This window comes from Phocoena phocoena, chromosome 4, assembly GCF_963924675.1.
Source record: "Phocoena phocoena chromosome 4, mPhoPho1.1, whole genome shotgun sequence".
Taxonomy (NCBI): domain Eukaryota; kingdom Metazoa; phylum Chordata; class Mammalia; order Artiodactyla; family Phocoenidae; genus Phocoena; species Phocoena phocoena.
In genome coordinates this window covers 146,286,081-146,310,465 of record NC_089222.1, presented here as the reverse complement: position 1 = coordinate 146,310,465, position 24,385 = coordinate 146,286,081, and the positions used below count along the sequence as shown (strand labels likewise).

Sequence of the window (24,385 nt, the reverse complement as noted above, 5' to 3'; positions counted from 1 at the left end):
GATGTCAGGGCTTCTGTGGGGAAGACGAAGAAATGGTGGGGCTGTCCGTGACTTCCTGCGGAGCCGCCTTTGGGACCTCAGTGTCCGCAGTTTCCTCCAACTCCGCGGAGCCCCGGCTCCTGCTGCACGCCCTGCGGCCGCTTTATCCTCACCCAACCTACCCCCAGTCCTTTCAGCGCATTCTCCATCTTCCTCTCGCTTCCCTTTACAGTCCAGGCCGTCCACATTTACTTCGCCGGGACCGCAAAACTGCAGGGCTCTCTCTGAGTGGCACAAGCTCTCCCAGTGTGGCTCCCTCCCAGGGCCGGTGGGTGCTTGGCACGGCTACCTCGAAAGCCCCACGGCAAAGCCTTCAGCCTGCCTGAAGATGCACTGCCCCTCACCTGTCAGCCCCTCTCCTGCCCTCTCCCCTCTCCCGTCAGCCCCTCTCCTGCCGTCTCCTCTCTGGTGTCATCTCCCCTCCTGTCAGTCGCCCTCCCATCAGCTCTCTCCTGTCAGTTCCTCTCAGGTGCCCGCCAGCGCCCCTTCTCCCCCCGGAAGCCTTTCCCCCGCGCGTCGCGCCCTCCGCGGGACCTCGCGGCCATGTCTCCCCTCACTCACTCACCTACAGCCTCGGGCCTCTGGCTCTTCCTCAAGGGCACTAGCCGCTCCCCAGACCTCCTGCCTTCCGGTCTCGGGGGGGACCCTCCCCAAGTGTCATTCAGTCTCAGGCGCCCCCTGGTGGCCTCGTCCTGGCGCTTCGCCCCACAAGTCGCTCCGAGGCTGACAGACTCCGGCGTCAGGCGTGACTGGCAGTCGCGTCCCTCCCGGCCTCGCCCACTCACCAAGCCCCGCCTAACCACCCAGTCCCTCCCACTCAGCGCCCCGCCCCCACGATCCCGCTTCGTTCAATGTTCTCCGGCCCCGCCCCCACCGCTCAGACCTTCGCGCTCCACCACTGAGCTAGCCGGCCACGCCCCGGACCCACCCTCACCGCTCTCTGATTGGCTGCGCGGGCATCTTCCCATCGCCTTCTCCGGTCACCAGGTTGTGGCTGGTCCGGTTGCGGGGCGCAGGCTGAGGGGAACCGGGAGCGCGCGGCGGTCATGACGGAGGGCACGTGAGTCCCCGCGCCCCTCGAGAAGGGAGGGCGCGGTCGGGGGCGCAGCGGAGGGGTCTCACTGGGTCGGGGGCTTCCAGCGAGGCTGCTGCGCCGTCCGGCCCCGCCCGCGGTCAGTGGAGACCTGCGGCACCGGCCCTGGGGGCCGTGAGGGGCACGCTCTCCTTCGGCGGTGTCGCCCGGGGACCTTCTGGGGCCGGGCCGAGGAGAGCCGGGTGGGGCTGGGGGTCGGGGTGGGGACCCGGACGTGGGCGGCGGTCCCTGTGGCCTGTGTCTCCTCTCCCGGAGAAATAACGGCGCGGTGTTCAGGTGCAGAAGCGCGCCAAGAGGGTTTTTATTTTGCAAGGTAAGGGAAACAGTGGTCTGCTCGCAGGTCGTTGGGGTGAAACGGGAAGTTCGTTGCGCCTCTGGCCTCTGACCTGGCGAGCAGGTCACTTGAGCACGATCGCTTCCAGGTGTCTGCGCCGAAGAGGGGGACCCTATAAGACAGAGCCCGCCACCGACCTCAGCCGCTGGCGTCTCAGCAATGAGAGGGGGAGGCAGACGTGGACATACTTCCAAGGAGAAGACGACCCTGGGCGAGGGCAGTCTGGCCTGGAAGCTCACTTACTGGGCTTGGACACCGTAAGTGCTGATTCTGCTCGCCACGTGCAGTGTCTGGGACGCCACCAGACACCCACCTGCCTCCCTTCTTAGCAGTGGGCACCAGGAGCCGGTAGGAGCCTTAAGCAGCTAGATGTGAAGGGCGTTTTTTTCTCTGGTACAACAGAAGGGATGTGTACTGTGCACCTGTGTCTCGTGTCGCCAAAGCTGTTTCCTACCGGAGTTAATCGAGGTAAAGATAGAGCATGAAGTGAATGGGCCCCTTTGCTCCAATCCCTTTGTCACTAAGCTGTGTGTAAGAAACTGCTCTAACTTCGTTTTTGTTCAGAAAAAGAAGTTTCTGATCTAGTGAATTTCATAAGAGAAATTCAGTTAGTTAGAGAGTATGACATAGAAACGGGGTCTCCCTGTCACTGTGCCATCCCATGGCCCCTGCCCGAGGGAGGCCTGAGTTCCAGGTCTGGGTGGGCATCAGTGCCCCGCCCCACACACTTGGGCACCTGCTTTATTCAAGATGTCTTGGAGAAGCTGAGAAGAAATTTGCAAATGTGTGACTGGAACGCAGAACCATGAGAATGTGGAACCATTCATTTGCTAAGGTTGGCAATACCATCGTCTGAGTTTTAGGCCTTTTCTTGAAACAGCTGAAACTTTCAAAGCAATTCAGGTTTGTTACTTTGACTGGGTCTCTAAGTGCCAAGGCCTCCTCTGGCCTAGCTGCAGACCACTTAGCTCTCCACTCCTTTTTCTTCTTTGCAGAGGAGTCACTTTAAGGACTTGCCGAAAGCCCACACAGCCCGTGAGGGGGCTCTCAACGGGATGACGTTCTACACTGCACTGCAGGCTGAGGATGGCCACTGGGCGGGTGATTACGGTGGCCCGCTCTTCCTCCTGCCAGGTAGGAAGGTGCTGTTGTGGCCTGTGGGCGAGGCCACCCTGGGGCATCCTTGGCGTCTTGGCTTGATCTGGTTCAGGCCTTTGGTGAACGTCTGAGGTGTGAATGCGTGAACAGGTGAAAAACTGGGAGCTCACATAGAAAAGAACTGGGGAGGTTGCCCTGTGCCTGAGTTGTCCTGCTGTCGTTGCCAGGGGACGGGAGCGAAGGCCCAGCTAGCTCGCGTTCTGAAAAAGGAAGCAGGGGGTGCTTTGGGGGCCGGGGGAGGCTCTTGAGTCCCAGTGCAGAGCAGGGGCATCAGTGGAGGGCCTAGCCTATGCCAAGTGCAGAGGTGGGCAGGAATCTTTTAAGTCCTGTGTGGGCAGCTTGTGTGTGTGAACTCACCTGAAGTGCTGGCCAGGAGAGCTCAGATGGGACCTGTAGGTGCAGGTTGGTGAGTTGTAGGAGGACTGCAGTTGGAGCCCTTGGGTACTGAACTGGTTTGGCTAGACAAGACTGTTTTGCATCCTGGGAATGTTTCTCTAAAGAAATGCTCAGCTTTGTAGTCCGGAAAATTCCCTGCATTTATGCAGAAGGACCTTTTCCTTTAGTGGCAGTAGCACTGGGAGTCCATCAAGCTCCCACCTCTGCTTTGACTCCAAGCCCTGCTGCCTCCTGGACTGTACAGCTTTGTATCTTCCTGACTAGGGACCCAGGGGCCTGATCCTTGGGGGCAAGTCTTTGGGCTTTCTTCCCTTGGTCTGACCTGGAGCCTGTTGAGACTTTTCCCCAGGATCTTCATGGGAAAGCAGTGACTACACTGGCTTGCTCTGACCCTGGGCAAGGTGACAGGACTTCACCATGCCTTGGCTGACTCATCTGTGATGTGGGGATGATGGGAATTGGGTTTGGTCCCATGTGCCTGGCGCCAGGTGCTCAGTGGGTGATTGGTCCTGGGGACACTGCACTGGTTTGTGCTTCTGCTGTAGCTCTGGGCTCAGCCTGCTGCCCCACCTGCCCTCTGCAGGCTGTAGGTTGGGGCTTTCCTCTCTCCCTCTGGACTCTGGACAGACCATCTTTCTCAGGTGGACACTGGCCTGTTTGGGGGTGCCGTCTCAGGGTTCTTCCGTGGCTGGCTGAAGTTTGACCTGTCTTTTTCTGCTTTAATTTGGCAAATGCTCATGGAGGTCATGACTCTGTGTGGCCCGTGTGGCACTGAGCATCACTGTGGTGACCACTGACTCTGGGGTTGGACCTCCTGGGCTCCAGCCCCAGCCCCACCACTTAGGGGCTGTGCCTCAGTTTCTTCGCCTGTAAAATGGGGAAGACCTGCTCTGCTTCCTGCTTGTGTGTTTCCCTGTCTTGACAGCGTCGTACCTGTTATGAAAGGAGATGGGCTTATTTCTGTGAACCTCTGTGCTGTCTCCATATCTATCTGCCTTTCCAGAGTGTGCCTGTGTGGGTGTGTCTACTGGGGCTTCTCATGCCTCTGGCCGTAGTTGGGCGTCCATTCCATGACACGTTGTTGCTGGGGCCTGCCTGAGACCCCGCGTGCTCGGTGCCGTGGGCACGTGGCTGATGGAGTCTAGGCCGGGGGTAGGGTGGAGAGGCGGGGGGTAGCCTGTGAACACCATGCTCAGGAGGGCTAGGCTGGGAACAGAAGGTTCTTTGTGGGTAACGTTTATTGTTGTCCATCTTGCAAAGTGATGTGTGCTATTAAAATTAATAAAACAGGAAAATGTAAATGTAAGCGAGTAAACTACCCCATCCAGGGATGACCTGTTTAGTGTTTCTTTCCCGTAGGCATGTCAGTAGTGTGGGACCTTGGGAGTGGCTGGGTGGGCTCTGCACGCCCCATGTGATATGTGTCACGTGTGCTGTTGCCGCTGCGCCTGGGGCCCCAGTTCTAAAGTCCCTGATGGGGTCGGGAATAATAGCCTTCCCAGGCTTGTTTGCACAGGAAGGAGACCCTAGCGGACAGCTGCCTGTTACCTGGGGTTCTCAGGAGGAATGGGGCCTGGGCTTAGCAGTGCTGAGTGCCTGCTGAGGAGTATCTTTTCTGCCGCACAGGCCTCCTGATCACGTGCTACGTGGCACACATTCCTCTGCCGGCTGGATACAGAGAAGAGATTACGCGGTACCTGCGGTCTGTGCAGCTTCCTGATGGCGGCTGGGGCCTGTGAGTCTGCCCGACCCTGCGTCGCTGCGTGTGTACGCATGCACATGCACCCCGTTCTTATGTGGGAGATGCACCTGTCAGGGGTGGGGTGACTGTGGCTCTGGCCCTGGGTGGGCAGGGAGAGCCTGTCAGAAGGGAAATGGGCTGGAGGCTACATGCAGGCTGGGTCCGGGTTTCCCTGGGGCTCTCAGAATGGACCTGTTCACTTTCCGGGCCTCGGTTTTGCAGCTCGTGTTGTAATGAGTTTCATGACTGATTGAGAGACTCCTGAGACCCTTATAGCACAGTGAAGACCATTTGCTGTCATCACTAAGGCAGAAGAAAATTGTCCTTGACCCTGGGATGGCAGCAGGGAGAGGCAGGCGGGGCAGTTCTCCCCATGTTTCAGCCTGCCTTTCTGTGGTGTCGCTCGCTCTGGGAGCAGGGCCCTGTCCCAAGGTGGTCAACTGCCTGCCCACCTGGCTGTGGGGCCCTGGTGCTTCTTGTCCTGCAACCAGGCCCCTCCTGGGCTGGCCACTCCCAAGGCCCCTCCTGGGCTGGCGAACTCCACACCACCAGCCTTACAGAATCCTAGGAGGACAGCTCAGCTCTGCTTGCCTCCTGGATGGGGTCGTGGGCATCTCGAGCTTCAGATCCCAGCTCTTTGCCGTCTGCATCCTGGGACAGACTTGAGGTCTCACCAGTGCCTTCGCCTGCCCTGGCATGCTGCCTCTGGAGCTTGCTCTGTGGGCCATAGTGATGTAGGGTCTGCTGATGGGCCACTGCCTGGGGTCATGTTGATTCAGGCATGGGAAGTAAACGGACAGGGCCGGGCAGGTCCTGGAGGGAAGTTTTGCTGTGCTCTGCAGCATGCGGGGTCTTAGTTCCCCCACTAGGGATCGAACTTGCGCGCCCTGCATTGAGAGAATGGAGTCTTAACCGCTGGACCACCAGGAAAGTCTTGAGGGCAGTTTTGGAACTGCTCAGGTGTCATGGAGGTGCAGGAGCTCCTCCTGGAGAGTGGCTCTTCTGGATGCTTCTCGTGTTGTTACGTCATTCTTGATTTGCTGAGGAAAGTTAACGGAAGCGTTGCTTAATTTCTTACAAGTAATGGAAGACGTCATTTTCTCACCTGTCTCCTGCTTCTGTAGGCACATTGAGGATAAGTCCACGGTGTTTGGGACTGCGCTCAACTATGTGTCTTTGAGAATTCTGGGTGTGGGGCCTGACGATCCTGACCTGGTGCGAGCCCGGAATATTCTTCACAAGAAAGGTACACCCTGCATAGCACGTGCTACGTAATAAAGAGTTCACGTTACCTCAGCATAATGAGTGCTCGAAAATGGGAAATAGAAAGGTGCACCTGCACTTCACATACAGCAAAACACATGAGCCAGGAAGGTGTCAAAGCAGAACAGGAGGAAACTGTCTAACCTTGCCAGTAAATTTTTAAAACACAAATAAAGGTCGCCATATAATTCTGTTTGTTTCGCAAATGGGCAAAAGGACTCACGAACAACGCGCTTGTGCGTTGCTTGTGGGAGTTCTCCTTCCTGGGGGCAGCCTGGCCGCACGAGAGTGGTGGGAGCTGGTGGGGCTCTGCCTGCACCCTCCGCCCTCGCTCTCCTGTGTGTCCTATAGGGCTCCTGGGGTAACTCCCTCCCCTCGGCCTGGGGATGCCCTTCTTCTCCTGCTGCCCCAAGAACGTTCACTGCTCCTCTGCAGAGCCCGGAGCGTCTCACCCGCCTGCCCTCCTCTCACGGACATTCCTCAGTCTGCTCACCCGCCCTGCTCTGTGCTCGCACACAGGGGCTTCCCATCAGCACCTCGAAGCCCCTTCCTGCTTCAGGGCTCCGCAGGAAGCCGCTTCGTCTGCCTGGGATGTCCCACCTTCCAGCCAGCCCCGCTGCCTCGGGGGTTCCTTCTCACGCTTCGCCTGGCACCTTGCATGTCACTTCCTGACCTGCCACGTTGGGTGACGCCTCCTGCTGCACTTTCTCACGAGCCTGCATTCTTCACACGTGTGTTGCTCTTGTAACGAATCCATCGTCAGCTTCTGGGCTCGCTAGTGTGAGGTCGCAAGGCTGATTTCTGGGTCCTTGTCTGGGAAGGAATGTCTTCAGGCCACGCTTCCCTAGTAGCTTTGTGGGTTCTTTGCTTTCTGCACACCTGGGTTTGGGGTGAGACCTCCTTGTGAATCGTGTCCAGGATGGTTTTTCTGTGCTTGGGACCAGTGCTGCTGGGGGTGGCTCCAACACGGGGCCACGAGCATCCCCACAGCCACAGTCCAGACCGTCTGCTGCGTGGGTACAGTGTCGCGCGGGACAGCCAGGTGGACTCAGGAGGGAGAAGGCCGAGCGTGCACAGTCAACTCCCTCATCACCTCCAGGCCCATGTGGACAGGGGCTGCCGTGTGCGCCTGGGCCTCTCACCTTCCCAGCTTCTACTTCCTGGGGGCAGGGGCCAGATAGGCTTGTTCTGGGGAAGACGTCGGTTCCACCCAACAGCCCTGGTGTTGGGTGGTCCCGAGTGGTTCTGGAGCCTGCGTCTTACGACAGGGAGAGGATCCTTAGCAGGCCTGCCTTTTGAAGGGGACTGGATTCCTGAGGGTCTCATGTTCACAGTCAGAGGCAGGTGATGGGGCCTGTTCTCTCCCCACAGGTGGTGCTGTGTTCATCCCCTCCTGGGGGAAGTTCTGGTTGGCTGTCCTGAACGTGTACAGCTGGGAAGGCCTCAACACTCTGTTCCCAGAAATGTGGTACGCTTCCCCATCTACGATCACCACTCTCTTTGCGAGTAGAGTGAGGCCGCCCTGGGTCACTTGCTGCCTGTTAGTCAGATGAGGGGCTGTCCGTTCAGTGGAGTTGGGTGGCGTTAGCCTTCTGGCAGAGCCCCTGCTTGGCTGAGTCCTACAGACGATAGGAGAGCGTTCCCTCTTGGGCAGGAGGGAGGGAGGTGCAGGGGCGTTGGGCCATGTGGCAGGTGGCTGGGGTCCCGCCTTGCTGGTTACAGAACCTCTGGTGTGGGGCGTGACGTGCTGCCTTTGTTGCATAGATGCCTGTGACTGTCTTGTTATGGACATTTTGAGTATCTACAGAAATAAAGGAAAGGAGGTGACAGCCCATGCAGGCCTCCCCAGCCCAGTGTTGGGTGTGCCGTGCTGACTGTCCCCCTTGTCTTTTTTGCTGGTGAATGTTAAAGTTGATCCCAGACATTCTGTTTCCCCTGCAAACTCTTCAGTGTGTGTTTTTTTTTTTTTTTGTACGCGGGCCTCTCACTGTTGTGGCCTCTCCCATTGCGGAGCACAGGCTCCAGACATGCAGGCTCAGAGGCCATGGCTCACGGGCCCAGCCGCTCTGCGGCATGTGGGATCTTCCCGGACCAGGGTACGAACCCATGTCCCCTGCATCGGCAGGCGGACTCTCAACCACTGCGCCACCAGGGAAGCCCTCAGTGTGTGTTTTTAAAAGATAAGAATTTTCTTTTAACAGAACTACAGTAGTGCTTAAAAACTCAGCAAAATCGACATTAATTCCATATTGTGTGATACTTATAAGCCAGAGATTTTAAACATTTTGTGAATATCTAATGAAATCTCTGGACATGTGTCCCGAATACATTCATATGCGTATAAGTACCCCAATATCACCTTCAGGAGGTGAGGTCCCTGGAGCAGGGAGCTGTCAGGGAGGTTGGGGGGCCCTTGCGCTAGGGAACTTCAGTAGAGGAGAGGTGCGAGGTGAAGGGGCCGATCAGGAGATGACAGCAGGGGCCTGATGAAAGGGCCGACGGCCCAGCCTCCACCGGGGCAGACCTACCCAAGGCTGGCCACTCTGGAAGGGGTGGGAAGTGGTCTGGGGCCATTCCAGCGTTCCTTACCGGTGGGCCTGCTGGCTGGACCTCGGACCTACCCGGTGTGTAAGGAGCCGCAGAGGAAGGCACTGAGCAGGTGCTGGGAGGGGTGTGGTGTCAGAGGCGGGTGTGGGGGACTGTGTTGGCTGCATCCCCGCGCCGCAGGGCCCAGGCCGTGGTTGCCGAGCCTCTTGGTAACTAGGGCACTGCTAGTCTTGGCGGAAGGTGTTTTGGAGGGCATAGGTTAGAGTGTAAAGGGCAGGTGTGCAGGATGAAGGACCAGAGACCCTGAACCGCTTCAGCTGCAGGAAAGCTGGAAACGTTGCCCAAAATGTAGCAAACGCCCTTTAAAGTGAGTGGAGGAGCCCTCGAGAGTGAGGCCAGGGGTGGTGGGGCTGAGGACATCCGCCCAACCCTTACGCCTGGGAGCAGGGGAGGCAGGTTCACCTCCCCATGGCCTCCACGTGGCCTCCCCTCTCACTCGAGGATGGAGGCTGAAAGGGGCGGGTGGAGAAAACAGCCCAGGCGCGCCCCTACCTGGGAGGCTGGCAGAGCTGTGCTCACGTCAGGCTGCATATCTGGGTGAAGCACAGCAGAGGTAACGATCAAAGACACAGGCCTTGAGAAGATGTGGCAGTCCTGAAGATTTTTAGGTGAACTTTTTATTTAGGAGTAGTTTTCAATTTCCAGAAAAGTTGCAGAGGTAGTCCAGAGCGTTTCTGTAGACCCCTCACTCAGTATCTCCGTGATTAACGTTTTTGTTACTGTGGCACGTTTGTCACAACTGGGAACCCACAGGCAGTCCTCACCGTCTAGGAGCCAAGTCTCCTGGCTTTAGGAGGCACCTGGTGAGCCACTTGGGCCGGAGACAGCCGTCCACCCCGTGTTCAGGCTTGAAAGGGCCCCGGGCTGCAGTGGTGGGGGGCCCTGTTGACACGCTGTCCCGCCAGGCTGTTTCCTGACTGGATGCCCGCGCATCCCTCCACCATCTGGTGCCACTGCCGGCAGGTGTACCTGCCCATGGCCTACTGCTATGGCATCCGGCTGAGCGCTGAGGAGGACCCGCTGGTCCAGAGCCTCCGCCAGGTGAGCCTGACCACGTATGCCCGCTCTCGGGGGCCCCACGGAGCCGAGAGCCCCACAGAGTGGAGCCTCCACCTCCTGTCCCTAAATGACTGCCTGGGGGCTTGTGCAGTGGGATGGGCTGCAGGGCACCTGTGAGCAAAGGCCAGGCCCCAGTGTGTCCCTGGGGAGCAGCCCTGACATGGGGCTTGGGGAGCAGGGTGGGTGCTCATCGGTGCTCGGGAGGGCAGGCAGCAGAGGGGACGGGCAGGTCTGGGGCTGAGGCGCTGCCGCCCTCAGGAGCTCTACGTGGAGGACTACGGCCGCATCGACTGGCCGGCGCACAGGGACAGCGTGGCCCCCGATGAGCTGTACACGCCGCACAGTTGGCTGCTCCACGTGGTGTATGGTGGGTGCCCCCAGGGGCTGGCTGGGCCCCCCGGGGGTCGGTCGACACCTAAAGTGACAGGGAACGCGGAGGGACATGGCCCTACGATGAGTCCTGGCGTTGGGGTCCTGTGGGGACAAGGGGGCCGGCGTGCACACCTCGTGTCCAGCAGACCCACCTGGGGCTCGGGCTCCTGGACAGAGGATTCGGAGCCCAGGGCCTTGAGGGGCCGGTAGTTCCTCCTCAGTGGGAGAGAAGGGGCGGGACCCCACGAGGCCAGTCCAAGCCCATCTCCCGTGGGTCCTCCTGGCTGCTCAGAGCCGGGTGGCCTCCCCTTGGAGCCTGGCGGGTGCTGTGTGCGCAGGCGGCCACGTTCCCCCTCATTCATTCGTTCGTTCCCTCACTGGTCCTGCAGATGGGCCCTGGGGTGGGAGCCGGGACCCGCCCTGTCGGCACTGGGAGGCAACATGCTCTGCACGGCTGCGGGGTCTGCAGGGCAGCACCAGGATGCCAGGGAGGGGGCTGCACCAGCAGGCAAGGAGAGTGGGTGAGGGGGTGGCAAGGGGGGGCCCAGAGACTGGCCGCCGTGGGCCGACCGCCCTGGGGGGTCTGTGCTGGGGCTGGGACTCCTCTCCGTGTCTGGTGCCTGTTGACGCCCCCCCTCCCTCGCAGCCATCCTCAACCTGTACGAGCGCCACCACAGCGCCGGCCTGCGGCAGCGGGCCATCCAGAAGCTGTATGAGCACATCGCAGCCGATGACCGCTTCACCAAGTACCTCAGCATCGGCCCGGTCAGCGCCCCTCGCCCACTGGCTGTCTGGGCCTGGGGTGGGCGAGGACTGGGGGCAGGTTGCCCAGAGGCCTGTGTCTATGGAGCTGGGAGTGGGGGTCTCCCTGGAGGTGAGGTCTCCCACTGGAGGCTGTCACACCTTTACGTGGGACCTGGGCCTCTGATCCCCCAGGACCCCTGTGCTTGGCCCGCCCTCCCGTCCCACCACCTGGTGTGTCTGGAGCACTGCTTCTTGAGGCCGCCTCCTGAGGTCTCTCTGGCCGGTGGGGTGGGCTGCTTTTCCTCCCCCGGTCCTCTCCCCTTCCCCAACCCTAATAACCCACCATTTGCCTTTCTCCTATGGGGTTTGCAGGACCAGGGTGCTTGCGTTCCACTCCTGATTCCTGTTGAGGCTGGTGACTCGAGCCTTGCTTCTCAGAGCCTCTGGGCTCCTGACTCTGCACTGCCCTGTGGGGCTGTGAGCCCGGGTGGCCAGTGCAGGGTCAGGAGGCTGGCCCGCAGCCTTAGGGCACTGGGTGCAGGAGGCAGCGCTGTAGCGAGCCTCGGGCGGCCATGCCCGTGGCCACCGTGCTGGGTCAGCCCACGGCTTCTCTGTGTGAGCCCAGTGGGCGCAGTGGCCATGAGCCCCACGCATGACCCTGCTCCCAGGTGTTTTCGAGGCCGGGTGGTACCTGGGGGATGTCAACTGCCACCGCCCCACCGAGGGGCCAGTTGTTTCCCTTTCAGCGCCAGGGGATTCTGCGTGGGCTCTGACCTAAGGCTGCATAAAGCAAGTTAGAAACGCGCTGTAATCGGACCTTGGCCTAGGAGGTCCCGGGGTAGGAGAGCTGGGCCTCTAGAACATCTGCTCTGAGCAGTCAGGCCCTGCGCCTCTGGTCTCACCTCCGAGTCGCTCCGTCTCTCCCGTGGCCCTCAGCCCTATCCTCCATCCCCTGAGTTATCTCAGGCAGCTCAGGACACACCACAACCCATGTGCCCACTCAGGGGTCCCCGCCTTGCCCGTCACCCTCGTGGCGGTTCTGCTCACCAGCTGGCTGGGCTCCCGTCACCTCTACAGGTCACCCTGTCTCTTCCCTGCTGCCGTCCCCCTCCCTCCTTGGCACACGTGCCTTGGCCCATTCCCACCTCTCCCAGGGCAGGGCTGCAGCCTGGTAGCAGTGAGTGCTTGGGAAAGGGGTTAGAACAGAAGGTCTGGCCTGCAGCAAGGCCGTGCTGGGGCCTCGGTGGGGTAGGTCTGCGGCCCTCAAGTCCGGGAACCCGGCAGGTGTGGAGCAGAGTCCTGACAGGACTGTCTCCTCCAGATCTCGAAAACCATCAACATGCTTGCGTGCTGGCACAGGGAGGGGCCGGCCTCCTCTGCCTTCCAGGGGCACTTGTCTAGGATTCCCGATTACCTCTGGTGAGTGTGGCGGCGAGGGCGTGGCCCTCGGGAAGGGTGTGGCTGAGAGCCTGAAGGCCAGCGTGTCCCATGCAGGGAACTCTGTGTTTGAGGGAGGCCTATTCCCCTGGTGGGCCCTCCACACAGCTGGGTGGGGGGGTGGGAGCTGTCCTCACGTGTCCCCTGCTGCGGGGGCGCATTGCTCTTGGGACACGGGCTCTGGGCCCCTGACTTCCAGCTCTGCCCTTGCTCCCTGACCTGGACTCTTCTCCTCGCAGGCTGGGCCTCGACGGCATGAAAGTGCAGGTAAGGGCTGTAGGGCCACGGCTGCTTGCTTCCTTGCAACTGTTCCTGCCTTTTGGGTTTGTTAAGATCCCCAGTCACTCCTCCCGATGTGTTCTGTCAGCGTGTGGTAAGTGGCTGCAGGTCCCCCTTGTCCCACATCTGAGGGGCACCGCCGGGCACCTCCTGGGTGTGTGCTGTCTGGCAGGGATGCTAACAGGCCCTGGGGGGTGGTGGGAGAGCTGAGGGCCTGCAGCCACACCACGGGAGCAGTCTGTATACCAGAGTCATTCAGAGCTGCAGCTCGGGGTGGGGGGACGAGGGCCACGGTGGTTCTCAGACGCCAGCCCAGCTGCTGCTGGACAACTGATGATCTCACAGCTCGCATGCTGGGTCTGGTGAGCGGGGTCAGGACAGCAGCAGGATGCGGTCAGAGTAGAACCCGTGCCCTCTGCTGCCCCGTGAGCTGAGCATCCCAGAGGTACCACCTTCAGAGTCCTGAGACACACTCCCCGTGGCCCCTCTCCGCATACACCGCACCTCTGTTTTGTACCGTTTGCTGGTTTCCAGTGTCTGGGTGTTGTAGGTGCTGTTCCCCCAGCTTACGTCCTGTGTGTGTCCCTGGGGGTGGGGCTCCTGGGTCCCTGGGCAACCTGGGCTGACCTGGTCCTGTCCCGGCTGCAGGGGCCCTGGGGTCACCGAGCGGGAGCTTTTGTCTCCTGTCACTCAGTGTGCAAATGTGGTGCCTCCAGCAATGTCCTTGGGTCACACTGACCTCTGGGCCCTTTGGGACGAGTGCACATGGGCCCAGCCACCCCCCCCAGGTGCCCTTGCCAGGTGCACTTGAGCCCCACTTCCAGCTCCCTGGCCCCCATGCTGCCAGTCTTGTGTGAAGATATTCCTGAAACACGTGAAGTAGAGGAGGGCGATGAGCCCTCACGTGGCTCCCCACCCGCTTTGACACCTCCAGCCCTGGAGCTTACGAGGGCTTCTGGTCCTGACAAAAGTGCTGTGCCGTCCGCACTGAGTTCATGGCAGCCCCCGGTGGGGTTTTGCTGTGTGTTCATTGGTATCAGGATCCAATCCGGGAGGCTGATCCTTGCTGTTGCCTTTGTCCTACAGTCTCCTGGTGCCCTTCTCTTCTGGGTCATTTGTCCCTAGCATGTCTACCTTCTGCCTGCTCTGCACCCCAGATTTTCTGCAAACTGGCAGTTCGGCCCTGAGGCTTGATCCGGTTCAGGTCTTTTGGGCCGGATGCTGTGTGTGTTCTTCCCACACATGGTCCTGCCAGGCTGCAGTGTCTCGTGTCCCTTAGTGCCACCGATTTGTCTGGGCTCTGTGCTAGTGGGCAAGCAGTGGAGGCCATGGCGGTGGTCTTCCAAATCCTGGAAGTGCTCTGAGGAGCTCTGTCCTGGCTGGTGGCCTGGCTGCCTGACCCATGTCTCCTTGCAGGACCAGCCCCTCTCAGGGCCTCGTGGGCTTTAGGGGTACAGAGCCTGGGGTGAGGAGTCGACTGGACTCCTACCTCTCTGTAGGAGCTGGTGGATGCCCCTGCACCTTCCTTGGCCCTCTAGGCACCCATCGGATCTGGGAAGTTGGGGTGGGGGTGGGAGGTGGCTGCTGTAGTGCTGTCCTCTTTGCACAGGGTACCAATGGCTCGCAGATCTGGGACACCGCGTTCGCCATCCAGGCTCTGCTGGAGGTATGTGGCTCTGTCCCTCATTCTCCAGCCTCCACCTGCTCTTCCTGTATGTCCACCCCTGCATCCAGCCGGACACGGCACCTGCCGGCCCTGACCCTTCGCTTACCTGGGCTCCGAGACAGTGGTCTTGCTGGCAGCTCTAGGTGTGGGGCTGGCTTGAAGTCTTCAGGGGCAGGGAGACCTGTAGGGCTGTTCCCGAGGTGACGAGGTGGTGGGGTCTTCTGTAAGGGGGAGCAGGCTCCAGGCCCTTCTCAGTGCTCAGATTGCTCACTACGGATACTTTTGAGCACGTACTAGAGAGAAACAGGAGCGTGTCTTTATGCTGGTGGGAATGAGGTTGGCAGGATTTGGGGAGGAGTCTGGGCCACGTGGGGGCCTGCCTTAGATGGGCAGGGGCCCTGTGGGCACAGGCTGGGGCTGGGGCCAGGGTGGTGTGGACCATCTCTTCTGCTGTCGCTCCACCATGTCTTTCTGACTTGGCGGCAGAAACCCGAGAGCCCCGAGACTTGGGTGGGTTTGCTCCTGGTTCCCAGTGGTGGCCGGGTATCGCCAGGGTCGTCCAGGGACCAGCCACGCACGCAGGCATGTGCCGGCTAGTGGCTCACCCCCTCCTCTTTCCCAGGCGGGTGCACAGCACAGGCCAGAGTTTTCGTCCTGCCTGCAGAAGGCTCATGAGTATCTCCGGGTCTCGCAGGTGAGACCAGGCCTGGTCCGTGCCTCGCACAGGCAGGGCGTGCCCTGATTGTGGGTGGGGGCGGTGGGCCACGTGGGTGCTACCTGGAGGGTTCCCACTGGCACTGGTGACCATGAGGGCGGCGGCACTGGGTCCCTGCATGTCCTGCTGTGCTGGCCCCTCCCTGCCCGGTGTCTGTGTACTATGGTGGTGACGTGCTCCCTCCTGCCCCTCGGATTCTCACCAGGTCCCAGACAACCTCCCCGACTACCAGAAGTACTACCGCCAGATGAGCAAGGTACCGCGGCCAACCCCACCCGCCTCAGTTAGCCGGGCTTTGCCCTCGAGGAGGGCTCTCTCCTCGGCTTCCTGTTCTGATAGATGCACAGTGCGGGGTTCCACTGATGTACCCAAGATATTCCTGACTGAAGAGTGTGCGTAAATGCAGTAGCTGAGCTCTGTGGGCTTCACCCCACCATGTCACACACTGTGTGCACTTAGCAGCACGTGCAGACATTAAATAAGCTGTCAGAACATGAATGGCAGTGATGAGGGGAGGAGTGGGGAGGGCAGTTCTTGCAGCACGTGGGGGCATGGACATGGCCATGGCTGCGTTCTCACAGCGGGTTGCTTGTGCCCGTCCCCCAGTAGAGCCTGAAGGCGGTGACGGGCAGAGGCTGCAGTCCTTGTGCTGGAAGTTGGAGGCCGTCCACGTGTGTGTGGCTTGGGGCTGTGGCTGTACCTCCGCTGTGGATGGGCCTCGGCTCTGTGCAGGCGTGCGAGGTGCCATGGCCTGGGGTGGCCAGGTGTGGGCTTGGCCTCCACCCTTACAGCCCCACACTTTCCAGGGCGGCTTCTCCTTCAGTACACTGGACTGTGGCTGGATTGTTGCCGACTGCACAGCTGAGGCCTTGAAGTCCCTCCTTCTCCTGCAGGAAAAGTGTCCCTTTGTCACCAAGCATGTCCCACGAGAGCGGCTCTTCGATGCTGTCGCTGTGGTGAGGCTGCTGGGTGTGGGGCTCTGGTCACACAGCTGAGGGCACTGTGCACGTGGAGTCTTGGCCACCCCACCACAGACCCTCTCAGCACACCCAAGTTTTTTCCAATTTTTACGGTGGAGATCACATAATTTGGTGGCTCACGTGTGCTTTATAAGTGGTAAGCATGCACGTGCCGGGGAGTGGTCCCGGGCGGCCACGGAGTACCTGGTTGATAAAGGTTGCAGCCCACTGTTCTGGGCGCCTGAGGGTCCTGGTTTAACATGAAAACCGGCTCCCTGTTTCCCATCCCTGCTCCGTGGTCCCTAGCCTTGGGGTGTCTCTAGAAAGCTGTGCCACAGCCTGTGGGCCCTTGCGCGTGCTCAGCGCATGGCTGAGTTCTCAGGATGTTCCCGCTGGCTTTAGCTGCTGAGCATGAGGAACCCTGACGGAGGGTTTGCCACCTACGAGACCAAGCGTGGGGGACACCTTCTGGAGCTTCTGAACCCCTCGGAGATCTTCGGTGAGTGGTCGGCCAGTTACGTGGCCACAGACTCGGGGGCCCTGCGTGCCTGAGGTTGGACCTCTGGCCAGAGCCTGGAGCTCTTTCCCCTGGCGGGAGGCAGTACCGACAAATGTTCTGGCCGATGCGGGCGGATGCTCTAAGGAGCCCCCAGGCACCAGAGTGTCCCGTGCTTCTCGACTTTCCAGGGTGCGGTGACCCTGGTTGTGGATAGAAAAGCTGCAGTCTGCCTCTCGGAGGTGGGTGGGATTCACACCAGCTCTCTGGCCCAAGCCTGGGCCGGCTCCTGCTCTGTCTTCCGTGGAGGCCGGCCTGTCTCCTGAATGCTTCTCACAGAGCCCACAGCTCCTCACAGGGAGGTGACAGTGGGGACCCGCTCGCCTGTGTCCTCCTGCTGCGTCTGTGTGCGCCCCTCTGCCCTTCCTCCGGGCCTGCATTTGTCGGGCTCCTGTAACTGGCAGATGTGCTCCTGTGGAGGCCTTCTCAGGGTGGGCTGCAGCTCTGCTGTGTGCGCTTCCCTGTTACCCTCCCACTGGCCTGGCTGTCCTGCAGCACAGATGGGCCTCCAGGTCACCTTGTAGGTGCCTCCCTCCCACCTGGTGGCCACGTGACCGGGCTGCTCGCTGGTGGCGCTTCCTCCGTGCCTTTGGAGGATGGTCAAGCGCGTGATGTGTTGTACAGGCTCTGCATGTTACGGCGTTCTCCTGTGTCACGGTTTGGCCTGAATTGCCGAATTGGGCAGCTGAGGTAAAGTTCACATTTCTCAAGCCTTCCTTTTCTTTCCCAGGGGACATCATGATTGACTACACATATGTGGAGTGCACCTCGGCTGTGATGCAGGCGCTGAAGCATTTCCACAAGCAGTTCCCAGACCACAGGGCCGGAGAGATCAGGTAAGGGCGGCCTTGGCACAGGGATGCTCAGTCACACAGCGTGGGTACCATTAGCTTGGGGCCAAGAAATCAGACAACCTTGATGTCATTGAGAGCAAGCCGTTTGCTCACTTGGGGTGCTCAGGCCGGGGGCCCATCTCAGGCAGGGGGCTCTGGAATAAAACTCATTTAAAAATGGAAGGGGTTTCAGATGCTCCTGAATCCTGCTGTAGGCCCTGAAGTATATCAAATGTGTGTACTGGGGGTCAGAGTAGCACAGTTATAACACAAAAATGAGTTATTTTTTTGCATCTTCTTAGTAACATTGAAAGAAGACACATAAAGGTGTACCTAGGAGATACTGTGGGTTCAATTCCAGCCACTGCAAATATCACAGTAATGTGAGTCACGTGAATTTTTGGTTTCCCAGGGCATATGAAAATTACGTTTACACTATATTGTCGTCTGTAAAGTGTTCAGTAGCGTTATGTCTAAGAAAATGATGTACGTATCTTAATTAAAAATATTTTATTGCTAAAAAATATTAACCATCATCTGAGCCTTCAGCAAGTCAAATTCTTTTTGTAATAGCAACATCAAAGATTACTGATCACAGATCACCATAATAGATATAATAAAAATAAAAAAGTTTGAAATACTGTGAGAAACACCAAAATGTGATAGAGACATGAAGTGAGCAAATGCTGTTGGAACAATGGCACAGATAGCCTTGCTCGATGCAGGGTTGCCAAAAACCTTCAGTTGGTAAAAAACACAGTGTCTGCGAAGTGCAGTAAAGCAAAGCACAATAAAATGAGGTATGCCTGTACCCACAGCTCCACTTGTGCCCAAATAATGGTAGTTTTTAAATAAACCTTTCCTGTTGAAGTCTGGCTCATGTTTAGAGAAGTACACAAACCATACATATAGCCCTTGGATTAATTATGAAGTGGACACACCCATGTGACCACGTCGGGCAAACACATTACCAGAAGCTCCCCCCCGGTTCTCCTCTGCCCACTGTGATCCCAACGTGGAAGCCCACGTCTATCTCTCTCCACTGTCGAATGCAGACGCCATGCTTTGTTTATGCATGTGCTTGTTGTATATCCTTCAGGGCCTCTCAGTGGGTTATTATGAATCATCCGGCTGTGAACAATCTCAGACTTGTGTTTTGGGGCACAGAGGTTCCCAGTTCTTGAGGATGTGGATGTGGACTTGCTGTGTTATGGGGCTTCTGTGCGGTTCTTGTAGATTTTCCTTCATCCTTGTATGATTCTGTTGTTTCATGGCTCTTGGTAAACCTGGTATAGATTCAGCTTGGTCATCATGTGCTTTGCTTTTTATATATTGTTGGATTCAATTTGATAAGGATTTTGTCAAAGGTTCATAAATAGCTAAAAGTAAAGCCAATGAATCATTAGTAAAAACTGATCACGTACACACCACAAAGACAGTTTGCAAACCAAGAGTGCACAAACCAAAACATTGAATGAGGCTCGGGTATATATTGTTATAAAGAGCTTATATTGTGAGAAGGCAGTAACTGTTTATTCTTCACAGTGATTGGTTACAATATTAGAATTTTCAGTGATTACCTCGTATCAACCTTGGGAAGCAGTTCAAGTTTCTTTATGATTTCCAGAGGTGTAAACAAGAAATGACCCAGGTCAAGTTAGTCTTGCAAAATAAGCTAAATTAGCCTTTGTTTGTATGATTAAACTGGTTTTGTCTGCTCAGGGAATTTTCGAGGCTGGGCTCTGTTTGTTTTTGATTTTAACAGTTCCCCATTTTGGTCATTGTCTCAGCCGGCTGAGAGTATCACCAAGCAGTGTAGTGTTATTCTCTCTCTCCACCGTTGTTGTAGTCAGGCTGAAGAGTCACGTATTTGCTGTTTTCACTAGTTGAATTGACAGGTTGGAGGGCCATGTAGTCACCATCTTCATCATTCATGTGGTTATTGCAAATTTCATCCAGTTGTCTGATCCTGATGCCATTTGGTATGTGAGTGGCTGCTGGTAGGCATTTAAAACTGTTGCGAAATTAATGTGATGACCATAAAAAGAACAATAATCAAGATTGAAAAATTTCCCAGAGCCCAAATTTAATCAATTAAATAAATCAAATGGGTTATAATCAGATTCGGGTATTACCTTTCTAAGTCAGTCTACAAAAACTTTAAAAGTTGTTTACGGAGGTGCACATGTTGTGTCAGCAATCACATGTCCTCAGTGTTCCTCAGGACAGGATGCACCTTGGGTGTTTACTTCAGGAGGCAGCATCGTAGATGTCTTTCCACATAAATTAGGCCTCTATATGATCTGCACAATCAGGTAATTCAATGAGAGGCATTTCTATGGAAACAAAAGAAAAATAATGGTAAATAATTCAAGGAAATTATAAATTCAATTTCTGAGTTTGGAGAGCAGCTAGTTGAGACGACTTCTAGATGCTGGGTTCTAAGCATCTTCAGATGCAGTGAGGACAAGTGTGGCAATTAGACAGATTTTCCTGGTTTTCAGTGTGAATGTCTCTGGTGATCTTTCTGAGTGGCCACACAGCAACAGGCATGAGAATTGTCCTCACATGAGCTGTTGAAGTTTGTATCAAGTTGTCCAGCTTTTGCTTGCAGGGCTTCAGGAAAAGGGCAGTTTTAGTTTCATAGTGATTCAAAAATCAAAAGAGTGGAAGAAAATTGTAAGAGTTCTAGCCACATATTGGAGGAAGTCAGAAGAATTCAGGATTCAGTCCAGTTTACACTTAGAAAACAAATTTAAAAGACAATTAATAGTACTAGAATCTGATGTACATAAAGGTGTATTATTGAAACATGATTTTTCTCTCTATAATCACCTCCATTTCTATCAAAGATAACTGAGTCTAGTTTCAATAAACTTGGCCTGATTATTTATAAAAGTGCAGCAGGAATAGCGACTGACCATATAGGCTCTTTAAAATCTGTTTCGTTGGAACTTTTCATGAGGAATCTCATATTGGATCTTTAAAGTCTCTTTAGGCTAAGAGGCCAAGCCAAGGACTTGTCCAGTTGTGTCCTGTTACAAGAACAGATTCTTACTTAACTTTTATACATATGTATTGTTATGAAAAAATAAGAATATTTAATAGGAGTTTCAGAATTCTTGAGGGACCAGGTAGGGAGAAAAAGATAAGTGTTTACTAAATTGCTGTAAGTTGCAGACAGCTTAAAAGAGGAGAAAAAGGGTCCTTTAATTTTGGAAAACAGAACGCTAATGAATGAGCCGTTATCAGAAGCCTACATTCTAGAGTACTTGTGAGGGTCTTTTCCATGAATCTCTTTGAAGATGAAGCACTTTTGCAGGAACATTTTTGCAGAAGCATCAGAGTAAAATAATAACTGTTTGTAAATGAAAAGAGCTGGAATTATATCAGGGCATACCAGATTTTTGGGAATTTCATATGATTACTGGAATATTTATTTTATTTATTTTTCAATAAATTTATTTATTTATTTATGGCTGTGTTAGGTCTTTGTTGCTGTGCACAGGCTTTCTCTAGTTGTGGCGAGCAGGGGCTACTCTTCATTGCAGTGTGTAGGCTTCTCATTGTGGTGGCTACTCTTCATTGCAGTGTGTAGGCTTCTCATTGTGGTGGCTTCTCTTGTTGTGGAGCACGGGCTCTAGGCGCGTGGGCTTCAGTAGTTGTTGCACGTGGGCTCAGTAGTTGTGGCTTATGGGCTCTAGAGTGCAGGCTCAGTAGTTGTGGCACACGGGCTCAGTTGCTTCACGGCATGTGGGATCTTCCCAGACCAGGGCTTGAACCCATGTCTCCTGCATTGGTAGGCGGCTTCTTAACCACTGTGCCACCAGGGAAGTCCTGGAATATTTATTAATAATTTCCACATAAATATTTCCTAAAAAAAGTTCAGCATCACTTCTTATTTGAAAATGCTTCCCATGAAATTTAACACATACGAAAAGTTACATAGTTGTAAAAAAGCTTGTCTCTTTTAATAGAGAAGACTCAGTTTTCTTAAGTAATCAAAGACCCAAAAAAGACAAATCATAGAATCTTAGTTTTCTAGACATATTACATTAAAGGTAAAGAAAAACATTTGTTTACCCTTTCTTATTAAGAGCAGACCAATAATCTAAGAAAACTATCCTTTTAACAGAGAAAAGCAAATTCTAATTTTGTACCAGTGTAATTTTTTTTGTTTTTTAATTTATATTTGGCTGCATTGGGTCTTTCTTGCTGCGTGTGGGCTTTCTCTAGTTGGAACGAGCAGGAGCTACTCTTCGTTGCGGTGCACGGACTTCTCATTGTGGTGGCTTCTCTTGTTGCGGATCACAGGCTCTAGGCGTTGGGTTTCAGTAGTTGTGGCACACGGACTCAGTAGTTGTGGCTCACGGGCTCCAGAGCACAGGCTCAGTAGTTGTGGTGCACGGGCTTAGTTGCTCTGCGGCACGTGGGATCTTCCCCGACCAGGGCTCGAACCCGTGTCCTCTGCATTGGCAGGCAGATTCTTAACGAGTGAGCCACCTGGGAAGTCCCAGAATCAGTGTAATTTTGATATTAAAATTCTTCCTTTTTTAAAAACTTGTATAAATCCATTCCAGTCTTAGTCAACGTGACTACACATAAAATTCCTTTCTCCAGATTCCTTTTCTATAAACCTACAGCTTTTTATATCCATTCAAGTTTTGTCCTTTTTCCTTTCTTATTCTGGAACAATCATTTTACTTACAACAAAATTACTTTCTTTTTTTCCTTTCAACAAAAATGCATCCTTATTCCTCATACCTTTTTTTTTTTTTTAATATTTATTTGGTTGCACTGGGTCTTAGTTGCAGCTCACCGGGTCCTTAGTTGTGGCAGGCAAGATCCTTAGTTGTGGCATGCAAACTTCCAGTTGCAGCATGCATGTGGGATCTAGTTCCCTGACCAGGGATCGAACCCGGGCCCCCTGCATTGGGAGCGTGGAGTCTTAGCCACTGTGCCACCAGGGAAGTCCCCCTCATACCTTCTACTGAAAACACACATCCAACTTTTCATATATAGTCATTTTCTTTTATCTCTATTTTCTAGTAATTTTGTAAACAAACAAACTTTAGCTCTTTTATGAATCAGTTTTGGCAAGGGAACTTCTATAGCAGTCTGTATTTTTTTTTTAAAAGCCTCTTTTTTAAAAAAATGCTGATTTTTCAACTTTATTAGTTCAAATGTTATTTTCTCAATTTCAAAGACTTACAAAGCTTACCTAGAGAAAAAATGATGCAAGGAAGTTGTTACAGAATAATTACACGTTCACCCTTAGAGGATAGCATAATTGCCTGTGAACGACATTAAATGAATATAAATTCTTTCTACATAATACAGCTAAAATAAAATATATGCTTTCTGGAAATTACATTATGAGATTCTCTGGTGTCTACAGGTTCATCCCAATGTTGCTCTACTAGACTGGGAAACATAGAACAGGCAGGGGCTGCAGGATCCTCACATCACTGCTGAAGAGGGTTGCTCTGCGTTGAGTAGGCAGAATAAAGATTTGAAGGATGGAGAACAACCTCTAAACTGATCGCTGAGCTATAACTGTATGGGAGAACGCCACCAGAATTCCCAGGCTTGCAAGTAGTTATAAGATTGCTCCCTGGCTGCAATCTGAAAAGGCGAGGCAACAAAGCCTGAGCCTATCAGAGAGGTTGCAGCCTGGCCTTAAGGAGCCATCGCTGTGTGTACAGGGCAGAAAGGGTGGCTGTGGTTGGAATGGCCTATCCAGCTGGCCGCGCGGTGCTTCTGTTGCTCAGTTCGCCGTCGTGTAAGAGTGGCCGTTTTCCAGCATGGGCCATTCCTTAGTGAGAGACGCAGTGTATATCATGCCCATACCTTTGTGTATAAAACCGTACAACTAACTGAGACAGCAGTGTAATAAATGGACACATATTTCTTATTTTCAGTATATGGCATGTGTGCATCCTATTTTGTATTTTATGAAACTATTGCTTACATACAGATAATAAATAAATCTATTAATAAATCTATAAGGTACAGCTAAAATTAAAGATGTATACTATCCCTTTATCTATATAGGTATAAATAATATGTATATTTTCAATTTAAGTAAATGTTAATCATAACTCACCAATGGTCTGCGACCACGGTTTGAAAAATAAGAAGTTGCAGTAAATCCTCCCACAGAGGAGAAAGCTCTCTTTGATGGATGCTTAGATAAATGATTTTCAGGCTTTCTTTTTAAATGTACACTTAAGTTTATAAGTAAGTTTTGATGTATCGTTCAGTTAAAAGCATTTTCTATTTCTATTGTGAGTTTTCTGGCCCATGAGTTATTTAGGAGCATGTTGCTTTATTTCCAAAAAAATCGGAGGAGTATCCAGTCATGTTTTTGCTGGTTTCCCTCTGTCTGGCAGGCTGTGCAGCCACAAGGGGGCACAAGCGGGCACTGTGTCTAGTCTTCATTTTGTCACCCAGGCCAGGCTGGTCCCTTGGCTGTGTGCTGTGCATGTGATCTGGGGTCCTTTCCTTTGGCAACCTTGTCCTCAGAGATGCCCTCACAGGATTGACCTTCCTTCTTACTCATCTTTTTAAGAATTATTATAATAAAAGTAAAACAAGCTCTTTGAAGGAGACTTGGACGATACAGAAAAGCACCAGAAAGAAAGCCAGCTGCGCTTCCTCACCCCTGAGAAGAGGGTGTTCTGACTGTTTGATCTCCACGGTGCACCTTTCACATAACTGGCTCCGTTTACCGTGAGGTTCCTGAGAGCAGCTGATAACTTCCCTTGTCGTTTGGCATCTCCTCCAGTATGGGTTGTGATGGTTATTTCTGAATTTTCATTGCTGTTTTACAGCTTTTCCCCATTTTAACCTGAGCCAGTATCCTCTTGTTAAATCTTTGTTCAGGACCATTATTCTTCCCTAGAGCCATGTGGGCTTGGAGTCAGCCTGTCTGGGTGGATGCGCCTGCCCCTGCCCGTTCTCTGCTTGAGATCCTAGTCTAGTCACTTCACCCTCCTGCCTAGGTTCCCCCTGCCACATGCGGCAATAGTACAGCCTCACGGAACTGGGAGGATTGAGATACCACACGAAAGCACTGGGAGATTGGCATGTGATAAGCACAGAATTACTATTGTTATTATGTAAAAACTCCTG

General features: G+C 54.4%; 1 protein-coding gene across 2 annotated transcripts in view; it reads left to right on the top strand.

The window, feature by feature from the left end:
* The first annotated feature begins 1,085 nt into the window (after positions 1-1,085).
* The window catches only part of LSS (lanosterol synthase), a 39,933-nt gene continuing 16,633 nt past the window's right edge, over positions 1,086-24,385 (top strand). The window contains exons 1-17 of one of the 2 annotated variants that reach the window (XM_065876087.1): positions 1,086-1,099; positions 1,555-1,723; positions 2,462-2,600; positions 4,647-4,722; positions 5,886-6,007; positions 7,396-7,492; positions 9,537-9,672; positions 9,949-10,057; positions 10,709-10,827; positions 12,128-12,225; positions 12,483-12,510; positions 14,132-14,188; positions 14,811-14,882; positions 15,109-15,159; positions 15,710-15,859; positions 16,265-16,361; positions 17,149-17,254. In XM_065876087.1, the coding sequence (XP_065732159.1) occupies positions 1,086-1,099; positions 1,555-1,723; positions 2,462-2,600; positions 4,647-4,722; positions 5,886-6,007; positions 7,396-7,492; positions 9,537-9,672; positions 9,949-10,057; positions 10,709-10,827; positions 12,128-12,225; positions 12,483-12,510; positions 14,132-14,188; positions 14,811-14,882; positions 15,109-15,159; positions 15,710-15,859; positions 16,265-16,361; positions 17,149-17,254 (1,640 nt within the window). Of the gene's footprint in view, positions 1,100-1,554; positions 1,724-2,461; positions 2,601-4,646; positions 4,756-5,885; positions 6,008-7,395; positions 7,493-9,536; positions 9,673-9,948; positions 10,058-10,708; positions 10,828-12,127; positions 12,226-12,482; positions 12,511-14,131; positions 14,189-14,810; positions 14,883-15,108; positions 15,160-15,709; positions 15,860-16,264; positions 16,362-17,148; positions 17,255-24,385 lie in introns of both variants that reach the window. The other variant, XM_065876086.1, reaches the window with a different exon arrangement.